Consider the following 26,756-nt stretch of genomic DNA (forward strand, 5'->3'; position numbering starts at 1 on the left):
GCCTTGAAAACTTCACAGCGTTTCCCTGGCTTTGATTCCCTCGCCATCCCTTCGAAAACTACCCTCCCGGAAACAAAGGATTTGCATTCCACATTTATCACTGTCATCATGACAAAGCAATGCAGCGGCGCAGCCGAAAATATCAGAGGAAAAAAGGAAAGAAAATCTCCTGTTGATTTCGTTCCCTTTTACGGAAAAATCGAATCAAACCCATCGATCTAATTACACGCAGACTTTGCACGCTGATGGTAATTGCGAGGTACAGATGCTTTGGAAAGGCCACAGATTCCCCAAAGGTGAAACGGCTGAAAGTGTCTTCAATCTATAAGTTATGAGTGAGAATCTCATGAAAAGTGATTTTTATCAGGCTCCCAGCAGCGCCATGAGAGAGAACAACACGCTTTTCTAAGAAAAATCTCTTTGAAAGCCATAAATGTATGTGCAATTATAGGAATGTTTAGATGGCTATTATAAAATCCAGATGCAATGACTTCTTAACGTTTATAAGCAACAGAGTGATCAAAATGTTGTCTATACTTATTAATTTCATGTACTATGAAATAATGATCAGTAAAACAGTCCAAAATAAACTGTTCAAGCTGTTATAAGCTGTATAGAGTGCAACAGTAAAGTAAAATCCCCTTCATTTTTTCCATTAAAGAACTGATTTTGAACGATAAGTTGTAAACTCTTAAAAACCTACCATGAGCTGTGAGGTTGTTAATTAATAGGATCTGCTTTTGTTGAAGCCATCAGCCTGTAATATTTCACTTTCTTGTTTTCTTTTTTTATAATTATGTTTAACAGCAGACTCCCTGGTAAAAAACTACATTACCCATGATTCAGCAAAGGAAATCCACCAATCAGAGAACTGCAAGTCAGTCACACGATAATAACTCTTTAGTGCCTTATATATTTAATTCTTAAACATTTGTGTATTAAACATAAAACAGATTGTTTTTATTTACACAATCAGCATCTTTAGATCTATAATTTTATATTTCACTGTAGGATGATCAGTGATTATTTACTTTTACCATGAGCCTGAAATTTCAACTTATTTTTTGTAAGTAATCATGCTTAAGATTGAAATATCTGGTGAAAAATACATTAGCCATGATAGTAGTCAGTCACACCAAAATAACACTTTAGTGCCCACGTACTTAAATATATATATCCATATTGTGCATTAAACAAAATATGTTGTTTTAATATAAACGATCATCATCTTTAGATCAATAATTTATATTGCACTGTGAACTGTGATGTTACCATTAGCCTAAATTTTAAACTTATTTTTGTAAATAATCATGTTTAACAGTAAAATATCTGGTGAAACTACATTACCCATGATTCTGCAGAGGAAATCCACCAATCAGAGAATCGTGACATGACCATTCATATTTACAATAATAATGCACTCTATTTGTACGTGCAACCTACATTTAGACAGTCAAATTTCCAGCTTACATTTACATTTAGTAATTTTAGCATATGTTTTAATCCAAACTGACTTGCAAATGAGGAACATTTTATCATTACAGCCAACAGTTTGCGCAGTTAACAATGCTGAGCTTCCAGTGTAAGCTAGTAACATAGCTTAGCCACAGGCTAAAGTCAAACTATGTGACTTCAGTAGGTTTTGTAACAGAGTCTGTATGTGTGTGTGTGTGTGTGTGTGTGTGTGTGTGTGTGTGTGTGTGAGCGTATGGATGCCTTACACTTCGGGTACTGTACCTGTCGAGGGGTTAATGAGTTGCTAATGAAACACATGGCTAGCAGCTAATTAGATGTGACCTGTTTTCCTGCAACTTTACCCTCGCAGTTGACAGCTCATATGCTAATGTTCTGATCCACCTGCCGTCACTCTACAGTCTTTGTTCTCTTATTGTATTATTTATTATTTTAGCTATGTATAGTTTAAAGTCACAACCTTTGAAGTAGATGTTACTCTGAAGGTCTCACTAATTTGGCTCTAAATATGGTTGTAGCTTGTTATAGGAGATGCCAGAATTGTGATTCATTTCAAATGCCTCAGCCTGACCTGGCGTCTCCTTTGATTTCTTTACAAGCATTTTAATGATCTCTGACTCTAGAGTATCTTCTGTGAGAAATACTCAAAATAAAGATGGTTTAGCCATTAAAATGAGTGTTGATTTTTATTCTCATGCCTTAATCCAAGTCAAAAAACACATTTCAATATATATATACACATATACACATACATATATACTGTTAATTATATACATACATTTTAATTGATATAATATTAATTATGATTTAAATTTATATTTTTTAACCTTATATTATATTAATTATTTCTGTATTGTTTTAAATATGTATTTTGCACAGACAATAGCTTTTTTATTTAATTGTATTTTTCATTGCTATTATTATATCATAATTTTAGTATAAGTATTTTTTTATATTTGTTTTTACTTTATTTTGCACAAGACGTCTTCATTACAGTTAACTAAAATTTTATAATCTATTAAATTCCTGAAGTAAATATAGTTACATAAATTTAAATGTAATAATTAAATATGGATTTTTTTCATTTGACTATAAGAATTAAATGAATAATAATAACAATAATTATAATAATACTATTTCTATATTATTATTTTTAAATAAATGCATATATATATATATATATAAATAATATAAAATAACTAATTAATAAATAAAAATATTGTATTATTATAAAATACGTTTTATTTATTTATTTCAGTTATTTAATGTCATCACAATTCAAGAACGCCAATTATTACTATTAATTATTCCCTTTTTTGATTCTGGGCTGAAATATGTCCTGTGCATTTCTTGGCTGAATTCTCTCACTCTCATCCAATGCTCAGCTCAGCATCCGCAGTAATGTATGTGTTTTGTATGCAGCAGGTCAGTGCTGGGAATCGGGCCGTCTGCGGTGGTGTATAGTGCATTAGAGAGCGGAGCGGCTGACACAGCCCGGGGCGTTATACATAGTTATCGATCCGCTGTCAGGCCTGACTGAAGCCCGACTGTCACAGGAGCACGTGATGGACAGACGAGCGTGAGAACCCACCAGAGAAACCCCAACAACAACTCAAAATGAAGACGTACTCAACAAAACCTGCCCCAGAGGTGTGAATTACACCGGAACGGGTCTTTTCGCCATTCCTTTCACGAGTTAATCTCTTCTCTCGCTCCACAAGCTTCCTCGTCAATGTGCCGGTGTAATTAGCAGGCGTCTGGTTTGTTAACATCAGGAGCGCGAAGAATGCACGAGGGCTTTGAGGCGAGTTAGTGACAATAAAGATGCTCTCTTTTGTTGACGCTGAAATCGTGGTGTGGGCGAAACAGGCCTGTCGGAAATCTCACAAGTGTGTGGCAGTAGATCGCGCATGTTTTCCGGTGCTCGTTCTCCCGCGGGAATCGCGCACAGCATGGGAGAGAAACGACTAAAGAAGATGCTAATAAAGCCGTTTAAATAATTCATCTCTTCATCTTAAACCTGCCGCCTCCAGGGCTGCGGGAAACGCTCATCAGTTTCTCTCATCTCCGCCGATTCTGGCTTTTCGTTCGTTTTTATCCGTTATCGCATCCCTCGCTCCCTGTCACACTCCTCCTTCACCTTGTTTGTCATCTCGTCGTCTCCGTCTCTCTCTCTGCCCTGCGCTGATAGTGCTGGAGATGTTTTATTTACATCACTGTCAGGATGATTTCCTGGAGGTAAATTCAGATCTGAGAGTCGCTCTCCCTCAGGAGCGGCGCGGAGTCGAGCGTATGATTCGACTGCGGCGTTTGTGCGTTACAGCCGCGTTTCTGTCGCACACTTCCAGTATGACAACATGCATTTCTGCTGAAGTGTCTCTAAAACAGTTCTTGCGAGCCCAGCATTAGTTACATTATATCGACCTATCATAAGGAAACAAGATGTCCTAATTGGGTGTTCTGACTAGTTGCAAGGAGCGTGATAGATATGGCTTGGGCCGTATTGAAATAATAATAAAAATGATGTATAGGCATTCATGCAATCCATGAACAGGCAAGTCCTTGTGGATGGTGTCCATTCGCTCACTTCTTCATAAGTGATCATTTAGTGCAGGTCTTTGTTGTTCTGCTGCAGCATCTGTGTCTGTCTCTCACACGCTGCTTATTAATGAGCTCATCTCCCCTCTTCCCAAAAGATGTGCTTTGTGTAGCTTTCCCCGTATAGACTAAGCTTGGATATGTTCTATCGATCCGGCTGAAGACCATATTTAACCGCCTCTAATTTGGAGCTTGTGGAAAAGCTTTCTCCAGCCCAAACGCTTATTAATTCCCCATAATATGATTAATAGATGGTGTGATTTAATTCATCTGGTAAAGTGAGTCATTAATTAGACACCAGGCTTGCTGGTCTGTCCAGTCATTCCTCCTGTTTTCATGTCTTCATTTGTTGGTTTAATTTGGACATTCTTCCTCCTCTCTTCCTCTTCCTCATGCAATGGATTTCCCCAGACGCTCCTGATAGGCTTCTAATCGATAACATTAACCTCTGAATTAATCATCCAGCCAATGAGCAGTCCCGTTATTGGAAGTGGTAGGTGTCAAAATTGAATGCATGACTAAAAGTTGCACATTTGTCATAGCTGTGGACAAGCAGTTATATATACATTGATATATAAAGAGAGAGTGAATGCTTATCATATATACATGGTGCTGTTATGTTATGTTAAATGTTCAAAAGACAATGAGCTCCCGTCGGATTCCTGTAGTACTGTGTATATAGCAAATGTTTATAATGTAGTATTTTTAATGCTGTTAAACTATTAATTGTGATTAATCACTTCCAAAATAATATTTTTTTTTTTCATAATCTATGAGTGTGTAGTGTACTGTGTATATTTATCATCTATATGTAAATACACACACGCATAGGTATTTTTAAGAAAAATGATAGGAAAACAAATATACACATGTAAATGTTTTCAAAATATTTACTGTATGTGTGTCTGTTATAATATATACATAATAAATATACACAGTACTCGTAAATATATTACATTAACAAAAACTTTATTTTAGATGTAATTAATTGCAAATAATCGTTTGGCAACACAAATTATTTTATTAATGTATATATTATTTATATTATTATATTTTTCTTTTTTGTCTTATTTTAATTAAAAATACATAATAAAATATACAAATGTTTGTTTTTTATCTATTATGTATTTATAGAGAGCGATCACATTTTTATTTAATATTTATTTTATTAATTTTTAGGTAAATATGTAATATTGTCTGCCTTTAAAAAAAATCGTAAACATAAATATTTTATTGGTGGGATCAAATAATAATATGATATATGATAAAATATACAAATGTTTGCTTTTGTCATTTTTATGTAATGTAAAAAATAAAACACACACACATAATGAAACATAAAATATATATATATATATATATATCCAAATAAACATTTGTGCATTTTAGATATTTTATTTTTTATTATAGATTATTTAAGAATTAATTTGTAGAATTATAATACATTCTTTTTTTAATTAGAATTATTAATATCACATTTTTACTTGTGATTATTGTATGAGAATAAATGGGGACAATTAGAAAATACTATATATTTGTGGCTCATTATATAATGAATACAAAATAAGCACACACACATAATAAATGCATATACTATGTGTGTGTGTGTGTGTGTGTGTGTGTATATATATATATATATATATATATATATATATATATATATATATATATACACACACACGTTTGTTTTTGTGTAAAGTGGGTTCATCCCCTAGGTGTAATGGTTTTTATACTGTACAAACTGTATATTATATGGTCCTACACCAACCCTACACCTAACCCTAACCCTCACAGGAAACTTTGTGCATTTTCACTTTCTCAACAAAAAAAAAACTCATTCTGTATGATTTATAAGTGTTTTGAAAAGTGGAGGCATGGGTTATGTCCTCATAAGTCACCCTCTCCTTGTAATACCTGTGTCATACCCATGTCATTATACAGAGTTGTGTCCTGATATGACACAAAAACAAAGCACACACACACACACACATAGAGTAAGAGTATATAGTATAGGTCAGATTAGATAGTTTCTGGGTGTCATTGCAGTATTAATAGTTTGAAATGGAAGCCTACTGCCGTTATACCCATTATACCTCATCCTCTCTCATGCAGCTCTCTTTCCTCCGTCCTTCCTGCGTGGATGACTTTGCCAGGGCTGTGTGTGTGTGTGTGTGTGTGTAACATGTTGATGATTCATGCTCTCCAAAGAAAAACACACAGGCTGCCAGTGGTTTGCGGATAGCAGCGCTCCACCGGGGAGCCGAGTATATTTATTCAGCAATCCTGTTGACCAGAGGAGCACCTCTATGTGTGCCTGCGAATGAGAGCGGAGGGAAAAAACCAGAGGAGAAGGTCCAGCTGTACACATCAAGAGAAACAAAGCTGAGTCAAGTCTAGTTGAAAGAGACGAGAAACAATGAGTCAGTTTTCTGAGATCTTGCTGAAGACAATGAGTCTCGTTCACTAGTCGTCATGTGCTTATGTGTGCAGAGGCTTCTCACGCAAAATCTTCTGCATACACACGTTTTTGCATAAAACACTTTGCCTTAATATATTCCGTATTATTTGTGTGTCTGTGTTTAAGTGTGATATCTGCATTTGCACACAGATTTAATGCTCTTATTTATGTTCATGCATATACAGTTGGCGAATGACATCTAATATTCGTTATATGGAGTCAGTAGTGCACAAATGATGGCCACATCATTTCTCAGACACTCAACTTGAACCCAACAGCTCAGAGATGGACTGCTGAGCATCGATTTCTTCTGTTTCGCCTCTTCTCTTGAGGACCATAAACGTGTGAGTGTCTTTAAACCGCCCCAGAGGACAGTTTTACTGCTCACAGGTTGCTCAGCAGTTGCTAGGGTACTCAGAGTGGTTGTTAGGGCCATTGCTAGGGTACCATGGTGGTTGCAAGGGTACTTGGGGTTAAATTTTTTGAGTAGAAACATTTGAAATCTCTATTGGCACCTCAGTTTGATCTTCTGAGGTAAAATGCATTAAATTATGTCCAAATTCTAAAAGAATTCAAGAAATTTTTGAGAAACTCTAGAAATCGTTGAGTCTTTTTCTCAGGAGAAACATCTGAAGCACCTGCAGTCGATGCCATTGCTGTGTAGAAGAAACGATTGAGGCATTAAAGAGGTCTCTTTGTAGTTTTTGAGTAGGCAGAGGTTATATTCATTCCATTTTTAATTTGAGATGTTTTTGAGAAGCTCTAGAAGAGTCTTTTTCCGAGGAAAGATCTCCATTAGCATCTTGGTTTGATCGCATTGCTGTGTAGAAGAAACAATCGAGATATTAAAGCTGCAGTAGGTAACTTTTGACGCTCTAGCGGTTAATAAACAGAACTGCTTGCGTCTTGCGGAAGAACATCGTAGCCGGAACTACTTCTCTCTGTTTATGTCTATGAAGAATCACAAAGGTACTGTGGTACTCCCCCGGGGTACCCCCGAAGCAATCTAAAATAGTTCGAATATAAACACTTATTATAGGTGTACCCTAGTGATTCAGGACAAGCTAAAGACACGGTTTGGAAAATGGATTCATGTGTACTCGCTTATTATATACATTTTTCTACATTTTGAACACAAACAAAGTTACGGACCGCAGCTCTGATTGGTTGTTTTTGGTTGATCTGATCATGCGCATCTAATCAGTAAATCTGGTTCCGTGATTACCGCTAAATCGCCATCACCTGCTTTTAAAGGCGATAATGAACGCGATATTGCGTAGCTTGTCAATGATCTAGGCAAGGCAAGGCAAGTTTAGTTATATAGCACATTGTGTACACAATGATAATTCAAAGTGCTTTATATAAAAGAAAGTAAAATAATCATGAAGAACAAAAATAAAACAAGCAGTTTTAAAACTTTGTAAATGATTTAAAAATTAACTTAAGATGAATTTAAAACAGTTAGAAATAGAAAATGACTTTACGTAAAATACAGTGCAATCAGTTCAGACATCGCACTGTGCTCATTCAATAAATGCACAGCTAAACAGATGAGTTTTGAGTCTAGATTTACATGTGACCAATGTTTTAGCACATCTGATCTATGGCTCTGTCTGTTAAATGCCGCTCCATTTGAAAGCAGGTGATAGCGATGTAGCAGTAGTCACGGAACCAGATTTATTGACTAGATGCGCATGATCAGATCGTTAGATATATTGCACAGCCCTTAAAATGCATTCAATTAGATAAATTCTAACAACTGGAATATTTTAATAACCATTACCTCAAGTAGAAGTCTCCATTGGTCTCCACTCAATCTCATTGCTTTCTTGGAGAAATCTTTCATAGTTTTAATAGGTTTGTGATTTCATTTGTGACTTTTGGAGTCACTTGCTACTTGTTTTGGGGGTTTTTCTCTTGTACTTTTGTTATTTATGTCCTAATGTGGTTCTTTCTGAAGGAAGCATCTCCTGATGCAGTGATGTCAGTCCATTGCTCATGAAGAGTCAGTCATTACACTCTCCCTCTGTCGATTTGAGGTCATTATCTGTAGCGTCAGTTCAAAGACGTCACTGCAGAAGGCTTTTATCGAAGTAAAGATGTCCGCAACTTTCTCATGACCTCACTTCAGGACCCTTTCTGAACAAAGAACAAAGGTATACGTCAACCCGTCCACCTTTGAGACCGTCGTGGCAGGAGTGCACGCGAGAAAGAGAGCAGGTTAAAGAATAAAAGCAAGCTCGTTTTTCTCCTGTCGTTCTCCATGTCGAGATGCGAATCCGTGCTGTGCCAGCACACACACACACACATGCAAGCCGCTGACTTGGGAAAATCAGCGAGAGGGGGGGTGTAGAATCCCTCTTTATCGAAAATTGGCTCTCACGGTGAACAGCCCTCTAACAGAAATCCAGTGGGGTTTCCAAGGAAACTATTCCACGGATCTGAAACTCTGGGCAAAGCCGGAGATGAGTAGCTGATTTGTAGGACACACAACAATAACGCTACAAGGCATAATTGTACAATAATGAATGAAATCAGGGAGAAAAGAAGCAGAAGTGGTCAGGTGATTGGTGTTCGCTGAGGAGGGAGCATCAGGTGTGTTGAGATGTGTGTTTGAGGGCTGCTTGTGTCTTCTGAAGCGGTCACTGATATGGATTTGATGTTTTGTTCAGCGGTTCCTTGCGGCAGATTCTTATCAAGAACTATTTTAGGTTGCTATGTTTCTTAGAGATTAAAAAAAGTAGTTGAGGTCCTTGAGATTTTGTGTTTTGGTACTTTAAAACGTTTAAACGTAGATGTGTTTGAGAGGAACTAGAGATTTAGTGAAGGTTCTTCAGTGGTTCCTTGTCGCAGGTTCATGTCAAGGACAATTTTTGGTGTCTGTGTGAAATTAGAGATTGAAAAAGTAGTTGAGGTCCTTCAGATTTTGTGTTTTGGTTCTTTACAACATTTAAACATACAGTAGATGTTTTTCTTAGGAACTAGAGTTTCAGTAAAGGTTCTTTAAAGTTGTCTTGCAGCAGGTTCAAGTCTAAAACATTTTTTTGGTTTCTATGTGATTGTAGAGCTTTAAAAAAAAGTAGTTTTGTGTCTTTCAAAGGAACTAGAGATTTTATAAAGGTTTTTCTTTGGAAAAGGAATATCTGAGGATGTCTTGTAGTGTTTGTTTCCTAAACTCTTGAAAACACTAAAGCAAAGAAGGTTTTCTAATTCACAAGAGACTTAATATTTAAGTTATTTAATGGTTTCAAAGAAAGATGTTTGGTTGTAAAAAAATTTTTTAGAATATAAACTAGTTGAGATTGCCTAATATGTTTTTTAGAAAAGCGTTTTGGTTCCTGGGTTCTTTAAAACACTCAAACTGCAGGTTTCTAAGGAAATACAGATTTTATAAAAGCCCTTTAATGGTTTGTGGAGGTTCATGTTTGTTTTGGAGAAGAAAAAAAAAGTAGCTGTAGTTCTTTAAATCAGTATTTTGTTTCCTAGGTTGTTTGAAATACATGAACAGGGATGGGTTTTCTAAGAAGTTAGAGATTTTACTATAGCTCTTCAATGGCATTTAGCTGTAAATGCCATTTTTGTTTTTAATTGCAACCTTTCTTAGAGAACAATCCAATTTCTGTGAAGATTCCCAGTTTTCCAGATCATTGTAGAGTTTATCACAAGACCAGAATAAATCAACCAGAGCAACCCAGTTCTCTTTTCTTGTGATGATAGAATTACTTGTGTTTTATATCCAGTGTTCTTTGTTTTACATTACAGCATGGTGAAGCCTCAGTTTGCATCTTGTAACATGGAGGAAAGCATTGAAAATATCTTGAAAATATTTGTTTCTGTTTTCTTGTAAGGCAAAGGATTGAAAATTTTAAGTGTGCATCATTGCTAAAAATAGATTATTTTATAATCTTTTAGAAGCCCACTAGCATATACAGATGATCTCAGAGCTGTTGACACTGACTATAAGATGCAAAGCTTCAATTTTAATATGAATCATCACTTCTCAATCCCATCATCTTTAGATCCAGTACTGACCTGAAATGAAGCTCCACGGCTTCAAACAGGACACACGTGCCCAAGCGGCTCGATAGTGTATCTGTGATCATAAGAAGCCCTCTCTTCTAATGCCGTGTAACACGTCCCAGAGCCTTTAAACTGGAGCAAAATGCTGGAAGTTTTTACGGCTGGAGGTAATTGTTTCCAGGCGGCGCTGGGAAACCGAAGGCCTTGGGCTGGACGAGCCTCTCCAGGTTCCTCTCTTGTCCATGTGCCCCGAAATCAAGTATTTTACCTTCTGTTCTAACAGGGCATCCGTCCCAGCACCTCATCAAGAGAGCGCTCCCTAAATAGAGCCCATATCTGCGCCGAACATGTGCTTGTGTTTCAATGATTGATGTAGCGTCAAGGACGAAGTCGGACCCGCTGTCTTTTGTTGTTTGTCAAGTGCTTGTGTAATACAAGTTCTGTTCCAGAATCTGCTGTCTATATAGGGTGCATGCTAACTGAAATAGACAGAGTTTGATGTTATTGGGGTGCTTAGCTAATGGAACGATAATCGAAAAATCTTGAAACTGCACAAAACATGCAAATGGTGGTTAAAATGGTCCATTTTCTATTTGAGTGAGTTGTTTTGTCTTTACTTTTTGAAATTGGAAAATAAATGTGTTTATGTATTTGTACATATATTGTATATAAACATTTTAATTGATTTATACTTTTAATCAAGATTTCTCATCCAGGGTGACAATATTCAGAAATAAATACTAGCTAACCATTGGATACTGCACAGTATGTACTGTATACTTTTTTTAATGAATATGCAGTAATAACGATTTATCGTTAAATTGATTAAAAGTATTAGTTAGGTTCCTGAAGCATGTTCTTGGTCTTGCTTAGATTGATTCATCATTGCACATCAGGGTTGGAAATAAATGGGGGCTTGTGGTAAAAATGCAGCTGGTTTAGTTAAAAAATCCTGAAAAATGATAAAAAAGAAAGGTGAAAATGAATGAAATGTGTCAATTTGCGGAATTATATTTAGATCATCCAACATTTAGTTGGTTTTTGCAGTGTTGAGCTTTTCTGTGTAGCTCATGAATGCAGTGGCCAATCAAATTAGTCAGCGCTGAAACGCTCACGTTCTGTTAATTGCATGCGCTTGTGAATTCTCTCATCATAAACAACTAAATGCAGAAGCAATATAAATAAGGGTGCTTTCACACTATTCGATTGACGTCAGATTTCGGTTGGTTTGGATGATGTGAAACGACTTTGATTCCACGGAAGAACGTTGTTTGTGGCTAATGGGCTTCCCATTGAGCATGTAATTCTGGGAGACAGCCTTTGTCTTTCAACTCTCAGCCGAACATGCGTCTGCAGGAAGGAGATTTCGACAAGGCCTCAGCATATTTTTAACGGATTTTGCGAGAGATCAGCGTCTCTGCTTGGATTTCGACTTGAGAGGCGTCACGGGTTTTGTTCTCGGCAGACAACACATTACATGGCAGAGTGCTTTCTGCACTGCATGCGGTTCTCAATGGCTGCGTAATGGGATGCAGTAACATCACACAACTTTGGCGTATGTTTTGAGGATAAGAGCATCTAATAGCTGTTTAATAGAAAATAAAGCAGCAAGCCACAAGAGGTCATGTGTATCAGTATTTATACCAGAGTTAAAGCTAAATGAAACTGATTTAAAATCACTTTCTCTACCTCATAACCTGAATAATCTTATTTTATGCAGACATCAAAAAAAGGAAATGTTTAGTACAGTGTTGAGTATTATTTCTAAGCTGTTTTTTTTTTCATTATAAAATTTGCTTTAATTTTTATATTTTCAGTTTTCTGAAAAAATGTAAAAATGTATTCGTATTTTGTATAGATTTCTTGTTAATATTTTCAGGGGGGTTTTCAGTATTAAATTTAGTAATTGTATCTGCTTCTGTCATTTTTATGGATTTTAATATTTCTATATAGCTAATTTATTTTTGTTCCAGTTTCTTGTTGTGTGCTTTTGTCTTTTTTTTATTAGTTTTGTTTTTTGTTTTTAGTTTTACATTTTAATTTATATTTCAAGTTTTCTTTTTTTATTAAAGTTTCGGTATTTAAATTTTTTGTCTTTTTGTATTCGTTATACTTTTTATTTTTTATAGCTTTATTTTTATTTTACTTTTTGTATATATATATTTTTAAGTACTTTTTAACTTATTTTATTTCAGTTTTGCTTTGCCGAGCAACATTTCTGATTTGCATTACGGATTTTTTTATTTTTATTTATTTATTTTATACATATTTCCATCTGATATTTACATTTTTATTTAATTTTATTCTGCCTTTATTTTCAGTTTCCAAATCTATTTTTAATAGTTTTAGTTAGCAATAACAACTCTGCTTTACCCGATTATTAAAGTTTTTATATGCTGCAAAATTCAAACATAGTGCATCCCATTACAATCAGCTGATTTTGAAATCATTTTCTGCAAACCTTGCTTTGAGGAATTGTTTTTTGGTGCACAACAGTAAACATGGCTCATCCACTCAGATTTAAGCATTGCCATTTTATTTTTTATATTGCCTTATATTCAGTGCTTTAAGCATCTTCTCTCATTCTTCTCCACAGGCGGCATCTTCAGCCCTCAGCAGCTTGGGTCACGTGTACACGGCCATCGGCGACTATCCCAACGCCCTGGCGAGCCACAAGCAGTGCGTCCTGCTGGCCAAACAGTCCAAGGATCAGCTCTCCGAGGCCCGGGAGCTGGGCAACATGGGAGCCGTCTACATCGCAATGGGTGACTTCGATAACGCCGTCCAGTGTCACGAACAGCACCTGAGCATCGCCAAGAGCCTCGGCAACAAGCGCGAGGAGGCACGCGCCTACAGCAACCTGGGAAGCGCTTACCACTACCGCCGCAACTTCGACAAGGCCATGTCCTACCACACGCACGTGCTTGAGCTCGCACAGGAGCTCGAGGAGAAGAGCATCGAAATGAGGGCGTACGCCGGGCTGGGACACGCCGCCCGGTGCATGCAGGATCTGGAGAGAGCCAAGCAGTATCACGAACAACAGCTCAGCATCGCAGAAGGCCTGAAGGACCGCGCCGCCGAGGGCAGGGCTTCATCCAACCTGGGTGAGACTTGGGTTACATTCTTTACAAGACGTATGGTTTTTAGCTACCACTGGACCAACTAAACCAGCTGCCCAAGCTGAGAGACCAGCTCAAACCAGCTAAGATCATCAGAAAACCTAAAAACCTAAAACTATGCCTTCATTAAACACAAAGCCGGCAGAAATTAAAATTCAAAGCCTCCCCAAGAAAATAAATTAAGGCCAATACATGATATTATTAGCTTGAAATATCCAGTCATGATTGCTTTTGCGCATTGCATTTGTCTAGTTATTAAAAACAAGAGCGTGAATGAATATTTATGGTTCTATTTCCAGTTTAGCGGCTGGATGACTCAGTCTGCAGCAGGCTCTGCGGTGGCACTAAAGCATCGGTGTGCGAGACGTACGCTGGATAAATTGGAGCCGTCGAAACCAAGTGTTTCAAAACCCGTCTAATCTCTCACTCTGACTTCTATTGCTCCAATCTCCCGTTCCCTCCCTCCGACTGCGGCTCCATCAATCTGATCCCAAACGCTCGCTGCTCTCACATAAATAAATAAATGAACTCCCAAAAAGAAAAATGTTGCCACAGGACTGTTAATATCAGGATTACAGTAGAGTGTGCTTCATAGTGCACACTTTAGGAGTGAAATCAGGTGTTTTGTACTAGATTTCTACATATTTTGAGGAAAATCTGAGTGCATGATTCTCCACAATACTCACAATAATGGAATTTACCTTGCATATATATATTTTTATTTTTATTTTCTATGTTTCGACAATTATCATCAATTGCATCATAACTAGTGGTTAAGGATTCAATGCATTTCCTCAATGCATCGATTACAAATCCTTCTGGTGCAATATGCATTGATCTTGAAACATGGGTCAGTCAATAATCAATTAAAAATGCAAAAAATTGAATAAATCTCATATTAATATTATTATTTTAACCATTTTATCATTAGTAATGTTCTTTTAGTATTATTTTATTGTTGTAATATTTATTAATATTTTGAATTAGCTTTTATTTTTCTATATTAATTTTTTATTATAGTTTTTAGTCATTTTCTTTGCTTTTGTTATTTTATGTGTTTAGTTTGTTTTAGTATTTTTATGTTTATTTTTGTTATTATTTTTTTATATTTTAATATTTTTTACATTTATTTTAATTTCAGGTTTGAGCATTTTACTCTTTCAACTTATTTCATTTATTTGTCAAGGCAACATTTGTATTAGTTTATAATTCATTTTTTTATAAACAATTTTTATTGTAAAATTGTAAATGTCAAGTTTGGTAGTTTTAGTACTTCAACTTTATTTTAATTTTAGCTTTATTATTATTTTTTTAAATACTTATTTTAAGTAGTTTTAATTTATTTGTACTTCAACTTTTATTTATTTCCAGTAGCTGCCAAGCCAGTATGTATATTTTTTTATAATTTTATATATATATTTTTTTAAGAACCATTTATTATTTTATTTATTTTATTTATAATTTTGAGTGTTTAAGTTGAAGTATTTCACCTAATATTATTTTATTTTATTTTATTTTATTTTATTTTATTTTACAACACTGTCATATTGTTAGTTGAAAAACCTAAACTTAAAAACACTCAACATTATAAATAAAATACCTAAATTATAAATTGTTCTTAAAAATATATATAATTCTAAAAAAACATATACATAATGCCTTGACAAGCTGCCTGAAATAAATAAAGTTTAAGCTGTACTACTGTCGTTCAGTTCGGGAAGAGTTACTTTTTCAAAGATTAATAATAACGTTAGTGATTGTTCAGATCTCTAACTATAAGTATGCCTTGTAGTACTAGTAAAACCCTCACCACTGCAGTCTTTAAATTGCCATCGGTTCGATTTGTGCAAACTCAAGGTGTTGATCAATTTGCATAGTAGCACGAGGAAGTCTGTAGGGTGATGTTTATGTCCTGTGACTCTCTCGTGGAATAAAATGAAATCACTTTCTTTCCCCTTTTGCGTACAGCCATGATGAATTTGTATTGAAAGTGTGTACGATCAGGTGAGGGTTATAAATATTACTAGATTACTCCCAGTGTCTCTGAGGTTGTTACTCTGTGAACAGGTTTATTGTTCAGAGCTAATGATGTCGGAGAGCTTGCACTGAAGAGATGCGCTCGGGGTGAGTAATGTGTCCTCTGAAGAAAACGCAGGAGCACTAACATCCCAGCTCTCCTTCAATCACTGGCCATGCTGCGAATTATTAATAGCTGCAAGGGCTGAAAGAAAAGTAGCGCTTATGAAAATGAACAATCCCACAAATTGATCTCGCTGTCAAAGGTGGAATCTGATAAGCCAGCCGATATTTAAAGGGGAAGCAGCCATGTTTGATTTGAGGTTTAAGATGTTTAGTTTTATTAGCTACTCAATATCTATAATATGCACCTGAAAGTCATGTAGTCAATACCAGACTGCAGCAGTCGTGTTCTCATACATTTTCTCCATAGAGATAAAAGTAACTGATAAACAACATTCAGTATGATTTCTGCTTTATTTATTTATTTGCTTTCTTAGCATAACTGAAGCCTTAATTGCATATTACATTACATATCACTTTAATATTTTGTAGTGAATGTAATATTTAAAATAATTTTTAATTTACATATATACTTAAAATCAGTGACTTTAAGTCAATCATTTTTCATTATCCGGTTTTATTAGGTTTAGTAATTGACATGCATCATGATTATCATTTCCTTATAACAAAAATTAAGTGTGCAATCTTGTACCTTTGCCTTTTTGCGGTTTGCTAATATTTTTGGCATCTAATAAAAGTTTGTAATGTTGCAAGTCTAATGCAAAGCCTAATTTTCTGATTTGTCTGTAATTTCCATCATTTTTGCCATGCATTATGATTAGAATTTTCTCATAACAGAATTAAAGTGAACAATCGTGTTCCTTTCTTTCTTTTATCATTTGCAAATATTTTTAGTCTATTAAAAGTGTGTTAAGTCATTTGACAAATTTTCTAAAATTCTAAAGAAAATGAATTTGAAAAATATGCAATCAAGGCTATATATTAATTTTGTGATTTGTCCATCATTTTTTACAATGCATTGTTATCATTTCAATAATGACAGAATTTATTTGCAAATATTTTTGGCATATAATAAATGTTTGCAATGTTTAAGTCAGTTAACCAATTTTCAGAAAATCTGGAGAAAATGAAATGGAAAAATACAGAGGCTATTAAAAATGTGTGCAGTCATACATTAAAAACCTAGATTATGTGATTCATCCATAATTTTTGCGATATGCACACATCATTTTTTCGTAAGTAGCGGTAGTCCATACTAACAATACTGCAGGAGGATTGATTTCAGTGTATTTTCTTTCTTATATTTTAGTAATGACTATAAAAGTTTGGTTACTTTTCAGTAAGTATTAATAATTTCATCATATTTCACTGAACTCAAAGGTCTGTCCCTCCAGCACACCTGAAACACCTTCTTTCCCGCTCTGGAGTATCGCTTTAATGCTCCATCTCGACTCATATTTTATTAAAACGGGTTTTGAGTTTGGTTGTTGTTGCGATATTTAAGCCCTGAGCAGCGTGAATCTGATCTGTGTTGTGATAGTGCTGAGTGGACGGTAACCAGAGCCGCAGGTCATAAACACACACTTCAGAAGTGTGTGTGTTTCAGTAGGGTTATCAGTCTGGGTTGTGTGTTATTAGGGTTTCAGTATTGTCAGTGTGTTTTAGTGTGGTTAGCGGTTGGGCTGCACAATTTTCTAATCATTTTTATCCTATTGAAAAATACAGGTGACATTAAAAAGGTTAAAAAATCTAATCAATGATTATTTATTATTTTATTATTAATTTTATTACTAAAATAAACTAATATGAAATATTAATTGTTTTATTTCATTTTAAATTATGAAAAATATTTTAGAAAAATATAATAATATCAATCATATTTCAGTTTACAGAACAATATTATAATGGCAAAAATATTAATGACTTAAATATTGTTAGCAGTAAGTCTGTTTTCAGTTGGGATAGAATTAGGGGGAAATCAAATTTATTTATTAAGAGCTGCGCAATTTGTAAATGTTTTGATTATATGTCAATATGACTATAACATAATTCAATTGTATTATTATGATTATAATTACTGAATTAAATATGGAAATAAAAATATTACTTGTATTGTTTCACTATAAAATTAAGAAAAAATATATTTGTGATAAATATAATAATAATTATAATGATTTTTAATAATAATTTGATATTAATAATAAGCTTTGCAATGTTTATTTGTAGAGATGCACTATCTGACCACAATTATTTGTAAATATATATAATATATATATATATATATATATATATATATATATATATATATATATATATATATATATATATATGTATATAAACTATAAAGTAGTTCTAAGAATTATAATAGAGTGCTTATTGTTATTACTAAATAAGAAATATTACCCTACTTGTAAAGGTTTTTTTTTCCTGTACAATAGTAAAATGTCAATACTAATTTTTATGTCTTAAGTACTATTAGTTGTGTGTGTGTGTTTCAGTAGTTTAACCATTGCGTGGGAAATTCTCTTGTTTTAGAACATTAAACATTGTTGATTTTCATTTTCTGCGCTCCATAGCTGTAGGGAGATTATTAGCTAGTTTATCTAATTTCATTTTCCTTAGATTAATATTCTGAGTCATTTAGAGACCAGCTGGAGCAGCTTTCGAACTAATGCTCCTCTAATGTAGTGAAAAGCTTCTCATGAAGTAAAGTAAATCATTATCTTTTAATGAAAATCCACACTGGATGAAAATTACACAAGTTGTGCTCATAGTTGGTTAGTACTGGGTAATCAGGTTTAGATGTTTCATACTGTCCATTTATAAATGTATGAGGATTTAAATGTGCTCAGGAGTCTGAAAAAAATAAAATATATATATATATTTATATATAAAAAAATAAAAACAGATGATGATGATGATGATGATATATATAATTTAGAAAATGTAATATATATATATATATTTTTTTTTAATACAAGAAATTATATATAAAATAAATAATATTATATTAAATATATTAAATATTTGATCAAGCAAGCACTGTTTGGTTAATGACAAACAACTCACCATAACATTCTCCAATCTACTGGATTTGCATCACCGAGGGGTTTTATAACTCGGGGTGCTCACCCCTTTTCAAAATTACAAGTGTGAAACGTTGCTTAAAGAACTGTTAAAAGCATCATTAACACAAGGTTAAAATGCATTAACCCCGGGTTAAGTGTAGTGCGTAAAGGCTGTTCGAAGTGTTGCTTTGAACAGTCGTTACCAGAGGACACGTTTGAGGCCCTGTTTCCACAGACAGTCGTTTAGTGCCGTCTCCAGCACACTGCGGCAGTGCAAGTATGCAAAAGTGCGCCAAAACCACCAGGGATATAGCGGAAATGGAGTATTTGGAAATTCCGAAATAGATCTTCAAAACAGTTTGAAAATTACAAAGAATTCCGCAGGCCAGACATTAAAAAGGTGTTTATCAACAATCTGCGGCTGGTAGAAAAACACAAACTGCGCTTTGCTTAGCTAAAAGTGGAAGCAGAGAATAAACACAACCTAATGTAAAATTAATGCATCTGGCAAACTGTTGGCAGCCGCAGTGTTCAACTGTTTTACTCTTCGTCTGAAGGCAAAAACAAAGCTGACCCTAGACTCGCAAGAATCTTCAAAGTCTGCCATTTGTTTGTACCCATTTTCCCCAGGGTTTTTCAAGACTGGCTCTGAGCTATAAATCATACGGCAGAATATCGGGCCTAGTTAACGTTTGCGTTTGAATGGGAGGAGACGAGACGGGAATGGTTTTGAGAGACAGACAGGAATCATAACAAAGGAAAATAGCTGTGGAACAGACATGACTGCTGAAATACAGCTGCACTTATTATTATTATTATGTTTTTGCTTCCCGTCAGCCGCTTCTTATTGCGGTCACTTTGCGTACAATTTTGGTTTCCGTTAAATAAGTAGAGTGTATGTTTTGAGGTGAAGACATTAAGAGGGGTCGTTTCGAGTCGCCAGTGTTTGTCTGCCTTTTCTGCTAAATGAATCACAACATCACAGACTTTGTTTTGAAGCAAAGACATGTTTGAAAATTTGAATAAAAAACATATCTACAGCAGAATCAATCTCATTTCCCATGAAGCATTGCAGATTGCAACAATGCTGCAATATACAACTGCTTGCTTGTTCATTTTAGTTATAAAAACAAAACTTTACTTCTTATTGTGAATGTATATATATATATATGTGTGTGTGTTTGTGTGTGTGTGTGTGTGTGTGTGTGTGTGTGTGTGTAATTTTTTCAATAACATTTTTTCATAATCTTAGTGGGAATTTGTCAAATTAAGCCCACAAAAAATGAAATAAAAATAATAATAATCATTTTTCCTCCCTTAACACAGTCATTGCACTGTGTGCTCAGTACTTACTCATTTGATGGACACATAGCCTATATTTGATAGTCACATACCCCTTTTGAGCTTAACGTCTTTCATGCATGTTTCAAAATTTGTCATCATGACATGATTTTGACATGAAATCAGAGTAAACGCGTTCCATTATTAAATGTACTATATTAAGATTTGAACTCATATCTGATGACTGCTGGTTTGATTGGTTTCATTTAGTTGTCAAAATCTCGTCAGGAAGTCGAGCTTTAAAGGCGAGACCACACTAAAGCAAATTAATTCGGAATGTCACAGCCTTTACGGAGCAGGAATGCTTGAAAAGCGACAGCTATGTAATGAGTTCAAGTAGGACCTAGTAAAAAATCAAATAAAAAGTCATGGCGTTTCAGTCATTTGGGGTTGAAGATTGTGCCATTTGAAGATTAAATGACTACATTTCACATGCATTCGGGGGAAACAACCGCCTGGGGTGGGAAGTATTTTTAATGTTTGTTTGAAGGGCTGCCCATCACTCGTTCCACATAGCAAGGCATCAAAGCTGGAAAGACATCCTCAAAATCCCACTTCTGCTAATGTAGGCAGAGCCTCTTAGAGTCTTGCGTCTTTTTAGCCAAATACTGCAGCGTTGCAATTATTATTCACCCCTTAGACCAGACGCTGAGGAGATTTTTTAACCTTTTCACTGACCTCCGATCAGTCTCAGATCCTGTTCCCCAGTCTCATCCTACCCTCTCCTACGTGTCGGCTCTGGGGATTTAACTTTAACAATGGGGCCATATGCATTCCTACAGCGTCCGCAGGTGACCGTGTAATCCTCTTAACTGACCTATCAAAGAGGTGCTCTATTTTTTTGTAGCCGTGACCCTGTTCTTAACACGAAATGCTGACTGTGATGTGATGTCATAGTCACAATGGTGTGCTATCATGTTGTTGCTTAAATTATGCAAATGTGCATCTTTTTGAGCTGCAAGTGTACTTATGTTTATATTTATATATATTTTTTATAGGATTTTTGTTAATATGTTTTTATAAAATGTATAAAGTATTTACATTTTATTACTAATTACCAATTAAGTTAGTAAAAAAATGAATAAATATAATTTTACATGTACACGTTTTAGTTTTATGAATTTTAAGCCAAGTTGCATACCACCAGGGTGCACTCAGCGTGCCAGATTTTAAGAATAACTAATGTAAATGATCCATTAGTTTAAGTAGTTTGTGCACATAAACACTCCCTACAGTTTGTGAATTAATAGAAGTCCCTTCTGGTAATTTGCAGACAGTCAGGAGTATTTATGACCTGACAGTGTAGAATTGTTAAGCTCAGCATTTCTGTTTTTAGCTCAAGTACGTTTTTGAGGTCGTATTAGCACCGTCTGTTGTGTTCCTAGCAGTCACACTGGACAGAGCCAGCATTAAAGTGTTTAAAAGTACAAGCAGGACCAGTCATTTAATAAAAACAGACCTGCAGGTGTTGGTTTCTTTCATCAAAGGTTTTTGTGTCTGGCACGTTTCACTGCACACATCTCAAAGGATTAATTTTCAAACAAGCTTTTGTCTAAAGCTTTGCTTGCTGATAAATGAAGAATCATGGGGTTAAGTATTGATAATTAGCCACTGAAGACAAGGGCTATTTTAGAGGAACTATTTGTGAAGAGAGAAGAGCTCTAATGGGCCCTCAGTGTCAGTATACCAGCTTGGCACTGGATCTAATTGGATTTACCACATGCTGGTAATCCTGCCTTGGCACATGATTATTGACACTGAGCAGATGGACAACCCCTCACCCATTCTGATACCCCCCGTCACCTCCTGCTTCCACACACGCAGAAGGACACGCTTGTGGCCCGTGACTCAGTCAACAGACAGAACAATTTCCCTCAAGATGCCAAACCACTCTGTCAACAGTGGCTCCACAACTCTCTAAAAAACACACACGCTACTTGCCTCCGATGTGTTTTCATTGGCATCCTATTCCCAGAGCTCATTTTTGGGTAAGCCGAATCTCTGACAATTACATAAATGGCCGCCACAGACTTCCCAGTTGTGCCCCTCTGACACGTCTTGTTTTCCGCTCATCCCTGCAGTTTTCCTTATCCCCGATACTTAGCTCTGACTTTCAAAGGAAAAGAAACCCGGCTAAAGCATACAGAGATGTGGTGTGGACCACAGTTAAAGTTTCCCATTGCTGGTGCCCTCAAACTCTTTTTCCATCAGAAGTGTTCATTAGCCCTTTTCCTCCCCTGTTCCTCTACTTTCCCCAAAGCACTGTACTGGAACCGGAGAGGCGGGACTGTAATGTTATGACGGGGATGATAATTTTGTTGAAAAGTAGTGAGGCAACATTAGGGGGACCCAAAATTTGCAAGAAGTCTCCCAGGGCTGAGGAGATCTGGCTGTTTTGATTGTCATCGCCTCATACTTGCATATCTCTGGGGTGCAGAACTTTGATTGAATGCGAGTCGAAAATACACATCAGGTCAGATCTCCTTTTTAATTAAAAGATAGTTCTACAAGCATCAGTAGGCTTTTTCAGATTTTACTCCCTATTTTTCCAGTTGGATGATTTGCTTGGGTTACGCTGACATTCAGGGCTTTTTTAAATGTAAACATGATCTTTAGCCTCTTCTATATAGATCGAAGATATTGAAAAGCCATTTCGGTTATCCCATGAAGCGTGTTAAGCACAATTCGACTGAATGAAACTATTCTTTTCTTCTTTACAGGAATCATTCACCAGATGAAAGGGGACTACGAGACTGCTCTGAAGCTGCACAAGGCTCATCTATCCATCGCCCAGGAGCTAAACGACTATGCCGCCCAGGGAAGGGCGTACGGAAACATGGGCAATGCTTACAACGCCCTCGGTGCCTTCGACCAGGCCGTTCGCTACCACCGCCAAGAGCTGCAGATTTCCATGGAGGTTAACGATCGTGCCTCACAAGCTTCGACGCATGGGAATCTGGCGGTGGCTTACCAGGCTCTGGGGGCACATGATCGGGCCTTGCAACATTACCAGAACCATCTAAACATTGCCCGAGAGTTGAGGGACATCCAGAGTGAGGCTCGTGCCTTGGGCAACTTGGGTAATTTCCACTGCTCTCGGGGAGAGTTTCCCCAAGCCGTACCCTACTATGAACAGTACCTACGGCTTTCCCCGGACTTGCAGGATATGGAGAGCGAAGGTAAGGTTTGTCACAACTTGGGATATGCACACTACTGTTTGGGAAACTTCCAAGAGGCAGTGAAGTACTACGAACAAGATCTGGCACTTGCTAAGGACCTCCATGACAAGTTAAGTCAAGCCAAAGCCTACTGTAATCTGGGCCTGGCCTTCAAGGCTCTTGGCGACTACAGCAAGGCGGAGGAGTGCCAGAAGTACCTTCTTTCCTTGGCGCAGTCGCTGAACAACTCGCAGGCTCGATTCCGCGCCTTGGGCAACCTGGGAGACATCTTCCTTTGTAAGAAGGATGTTCCCGGAGCGGTCAAGTTTTACGAACAGCAGTTGTCCTTGGCACACCAAGTCAAGGATCGCAAGATGGAGGCGAACGCCTACGCTGCATTGGGAGCCGCCTATCGAATGCTACAGAAGTTTGACAAGGCCTTAGGGTACCACACCCAGGAACTGGAGGTGTACCAGGAGCAGGGCGACATCCCGGGAGAGTGCCAGGCTCATGGACACCTCGCTGCCGTCTACATGTCTCTCGGAAAGTACACCATGGCCTTTAAATGCTACGAGGAACAGCTTGAGCTCGGCCAGCGACTGAAGGACCCCAGCATTGAAGCCCAGGTTTACGGTAACATGGGTATTACGAAAATGAACATGGGAGTAATGGAGGAGGCCATTGGTTATTTTGAGCAACAGTTGGCGATGTTGCAGCAGCTCAGTGGCAATGAGGCCGTGCTGGACCGTGGTCGTGCTTATGGGAACTTAGGAGACTGCTACGACTCGCTGGGAGATTTTGAAGAGGCAATTAAGTACTATGACCAGTATCTTTCCGTGGCACAGAGCCTCAACCATATGCAGGACCAGGAGAAGGCATACAGAGGTCTTGGAAATGGACACAGGTAAGAATTTAAGACATTCAAGTAGAAAACATTTTAATCCGTGTTCCATCTGCAAACAATTGATTTTTACTCGCTTTTTTATTTCAAAATATCCTTAAAATATGATACAGATACTTATAAATATATTCACACTTGTTTTCATAGTTTGCATCTTGAATATAAGTGTATTTTGTCTCACGGCACTGGTAGATTTTTAAACTTGTTTTTAACTTGTTTATACCTAAAATAAGTGCAGTGAGACAAAATACACTTAGTTAAAAATTAAGACCTAATATCTTATGCAGTGTTGTAATTCGACTAAATTGTATCTTGTTTTAAGGATTTTCTAATATTTGAACTGCAAAAAAGTAAAAATTCTTAAGAACTGATTAAGATGTCTCTTTTTAATCTCCTGAACTGATTTTGTGGTAAATGTATCTTGATATTATCTTATACCTTGAGAGAATGTTTTTGATATTTTAGCTGGAAAATAAAACAAATACTTATTTTGCAGTATATAGACATGTACATGTTTTGATTTAAAACCTAACAAATTTCTTTTAGCGAACTGCCTCTTGATTTGATATTGCTATCTGATCAGATAGAATTCATACATTTTTAAGTGACGTAAAAGGATAGTTCACCCAAGAATGAAAATTGTTATGATTTGCCTTCAAGTTGTTTTTATATCTGTTGGAGAAGATATTTTGAACAATATTTCTGTTTTCATTCATGCAATGGAAGTTGATGGGATTCAAAACAACATTGGACCCCACTGACTTTCATTTTTATTTAGATTGGCTTGAATGTAAACTGTTCCTTCAACTGCCTAAATACTTTCTGACACTCCTGTAAAAAATGTGCAAAATTACTTCAGTGCAAATATACTCTTAGATAAGATGAGATTTTATTTTTTATTTTTAAATTTTTTATATGGTGTGAGTGATTTATAGGCATTCTTGAACTGTGGAGTCTCGTGATGATGCAACAGGCTGCTTGTTATTCTAGTTGCTTCTGATAGAGACACTTACTGTATCAGGGCGGCATGAAGACTGACACCATTAGGTCAGCAGACATTCTCACAACATGCAAGAGATTGAAAATGGAATTGTTTTGTATCAGAACATGACCCCACCTTCAACATGCATGCTGAAATGACAGTATGCAGGTCTGCATGCATGTACACAGAGATGCATACAGAATAAAAGCACTTTGTGTGCTTCTCACACCCAAACTGGGGAATCTGTGTCAGAAGCAGAATCTCTCCAAATGTTCACTTGCACAGTTTTTATTTTCATACTAGATAATTGTTTTTATAGATGTTTTATTTTGTTGCATGTATTTTATCTACTGTATGTTAGTGCTTATTTGCATTTGAATAGATAGCATTTTTTATTTGCATGCTTGCTATTCATGGTGGGTAATGTCACATATTTACAAAATTTAATATTGTGCATGCAAATAAAAATTAGACAACATCTTAAATGGTGCAGTTATTTTAATGCACTTCTTATTTGGCTGTTTTATCGCCTCAATTTTTGTGATTTCTCCTTATGACTTGTAGATATGAGAGATGAGTTCAGTCTGTTTCTGTGAATCAGTTCAAACTGATTAGAGACTCAATTTTAAAACTCTGATTCAAAGATTTGATACAAAAGTGAGTTGTTCTGTGCACAGCTGTGCACTCCATGTCTACCCAGCATCCTCAGCGTAATCCGCCATTCATCTATTTTAATTAACATCCAATCAGCCCTTTAAGCATTCCAGCTCCCATCACAAACCCTAGTGGATTCTGCTTACCTATGAGTAAATGGGCTTGGAAATATGATGAATGGTTTGCTGCAGGGTGCTGTCAGGGCTCGACGCTGTGCATTGTGGGAAGAGAACTCAGTGAGCCAAGCTCATCCAAACCCAAACCCCCATTCTTCGCGTGGACCAACAGGAAGTTAAATTAGACTGTCAGTTGTGACAATGCGCTTGGACTCCCCTCAGTGGAGAGGAGCTTTACCTCAGATAGCACAGAAGAATCCTACAAGAACCTCATTAAAGGCTCGCGTTAAAAGCTATGTGTTTCATTTATATTGAAATGAGGCAGTGCCTTTCAACAAGACTGATGTTGCTGTAATTTCAAGTGACAGGACAACAAGGGGTAATGATGCATCGCTTTTATGCTGCCTAAGTAGTGAGCGAGTCCCTGGCCTGTATGAATTAAGCCTGGTTTTGTTATTCCACAGAGAGCAGGTACCAAAGCCCATTTCAAACGCGTTCTCCTGACGCATGAGAACGTGTGGACTACATTTCTCTGTCTAAATGTAGTTTCATGGGCTCTGTCCTGCCACCTGTGTGTTGCTGGAATAGCTCGTATCGATCTAAAACACGCCGTCCATCGTGAATCCCTCACATTCAGTATTTTAGCAGCAACGAACTATGTTTTATGAGATTCTGTTTCATGTGAGAAGGTTCATGTAAAAAGGAATACATAAATCTCAAAATCGCTCCGCAAATTTGAAATCAGCATATAAACATTCTGGAATTTATTGGAGTCTAAATGAAATTTGCATTGCACTTATTTCTGTGAGTTTGCTACAGTCTGGAAGC

The 26,756-nt window shown here is 36.3% G+C and overlaps 1 protein-coding gene across 3 annotated transcripts in view; it reads left to right on the forward strand.

The window, feature by feature from the left end:
- Nucleotides 1–26,756, forward strand: part of LOC113110183 (tetratricopeptide repeat protein 28-like) — a 265,529-nt gene that overhangs the window by 200,285 nt on the left and 38,488 nt on the right. For all 3 annotated transcript variants that reach the window (XM_026274227.1, XM_026274228.1, XM_026274229.1), the window contains 2 exons: nt 13,146–13,653; nt 22,838–24,179. In XM_026274227.1, coding sequence (XP_026130012.1) covers nt 13,146–13,653; nt 22,838–24,179 — 1,850 coding nt within the window. The remainder of the gene's footprint in view (nt 1–13,145; nt 13,654–22,837; nt 24,180–26,756) is intronic.

The sequence above is a fragment of the Carassius auratus genome, chromosome 10 (assembly GCF_003368295.1).
Source record: "Carassius auratus strain Wakin chromosome 10, ASM336829v1, whole genome shotgun sequence".
Lineage (NCBI taxonomy): Eukaryota > Metazoa > Chordata > Actinopteri > Cypriniformes > Cyprinidae > Carassius > Carassius auratus.